At 33.7% G+C, this 1,284-nt stretch overlaps 1 protein-coding gene across 1 annotated transcript; it reads right to left on the reverse strand.

Annotated features, from left to right (window-relative positions):
• Positions 1 to 34: 34 nt before the first annotated feature.
• Positions 35 to 772, reverse strand: LOC109593246 (uncharacterized). Its single transcript, XM_020008420.1, has 3 exons — positions 496 to 772; positions 246 to 326; positions 35 to 193 (listed from the first exon to the last, which is right to left on the reverse strand). The coding sequence occupies exons 1-3, from the start codon at positions 597 to 599 to the stop codon at positions 49 to 51; spliced, it is 330 nt and encodes a 109-aa protein (XP_019863979.1). The 5' UTR covers positions 600 to 772; the 3' UTR covers positions 35 to 48.
• Between the last annotated feature and the right edge of the window lie 512 nt (positions 773 to 1,284).

A 1,284-nucleotide genomic window follows, 5' to 3' on the forward strand; every position in this document is an offset into this window, starting at 1 on the left:
TTTGTTGAGTATAACTAAAGGAACAAAAAATTTAATCTCCTCCTTCACTTAAATTTTAGTGGCATCTTCATATATGTGATTGCAAGAAGAGTGCATTGCTGTGTAGTCTTGATCATTAGTACCATCAGATACTTGATTTTCAAGAATAGTTGGCAATGGGAATGATGTGAATTGACTACATGATATTTGCTGACTATAGGAAATATAAAAATTTAATTGACGATTAATGACCAGCTGTAGCTTACTTAGTATCATTATACCTGATATTGAATACAACATCATTGTCTAATTTAGCAGTTGGAGTTCTTTTGCCAGAAACTGGTTTTCTAATAAAAAACAATAAGACGAACTTGCATTGTGATAAAATAATATTTGCATACATTCTACATAGCTTATTATGCAGTGCATTGCTGTGCACATGCATAGTTTTATGTTTAGTAATAGTTATTGTGTAAGAGTCAATCAATATTTGAATTTACTTTTTGATCTACTTACCTATTTACAGCCTTTCTTATTCTGTAATAATAAATGATGAGAGTCAGTGATATTAGTAGTACAGTAATCATCAGTAGTATTACCGGTAGTATAATAGCTGACATTATCACTGCCGTGCTTTGAGTGCTTTCTACAGTAGCAGTGGCAGTTACTATTACTGGTATGGTGGTGACAGTGATGCTACTCAGGTTGAATGGTGAGGAAGAAGGAGGTTCACAAAATGAGTTGGTTACTGTCAATATTATTGTAGATGGTGTTGGAGATGGTAATGACTCACATGTATCTGTAAAGCAATGATCATAGCACATACAATGAAGTATAAGAAGTATATTAAATCAAATAGGCTTATATGTGCATGTTATATGTGAGCTTACAGTAACATCTGTATAATTAATGTTAAACTATTTACCTAAGGAGCATGACACTCCTACATCTTCTGAATGATCACAGCCAAATGAATCACGAATTGAGCAAGCCAGTAGGTTATATTCATTACCAGAACATTGCCCCAAACCTGTAAACATATGGCCAATACCACTACCATAACTATGATCAGGGCCTCGAAAATATGTAGCACCTAAAAATTGAGAAATCATTAACACTTCTAGATCTAATAGTGTGATCTTCTTATGTCAATAATTGAAAATTAGGTAAGAGAGAGGATGAGCTAACTCACCATCAGTATTATATCCCAATTGTCTACACACAACTTTGGCATTATTATTAGTCCAATATTCATCACACACTGTGCCCCATACTCCACTGTAACAAAACTCAACACGTCCTTGA

The sequence above is a fragment of the Amphimedon queenslandica genome, unplaced genomic scaffold (assembly GCF_000090795.2).
Source record: "Amphimedon queenslandica unplaced genomic scaffold, v1.1 AMPQUscaffold_2341_Cont25657, whole genome shotgun sequence".
In the NCBI taxonomy this organism is placed as follows: Eukaryota; Metazoa; Porifera; class Demospongiae; order Haplosclerida; family Niphatidae; genus Amphimedon; species Amphimedon queenslandica.

Excerpts from the sequence above, each read along its gene's own strand:
- LOC109593246 (XM_020008420.1), bottom strand. The coding sequence starts at position 599 with ATGTCAGCTATTATACTACCGGTAATACTACTGATGATTACTGTACTA. Across the intron at positions 327-495 it reads ATAAGAAAGGCTGTAAATAG|AAAACCAGTTTCTGGCAAAA; the intron begins GTAAGTAGATCA and ends GTTTTTTATTAG. Across the intron at positions 194-245 it reads ATCAGGTATAATGATACTAA|TCAGCAAATATCATGTAGTC; the intron begins GTAAGCTACAGC and ends TATTTCCTATAG.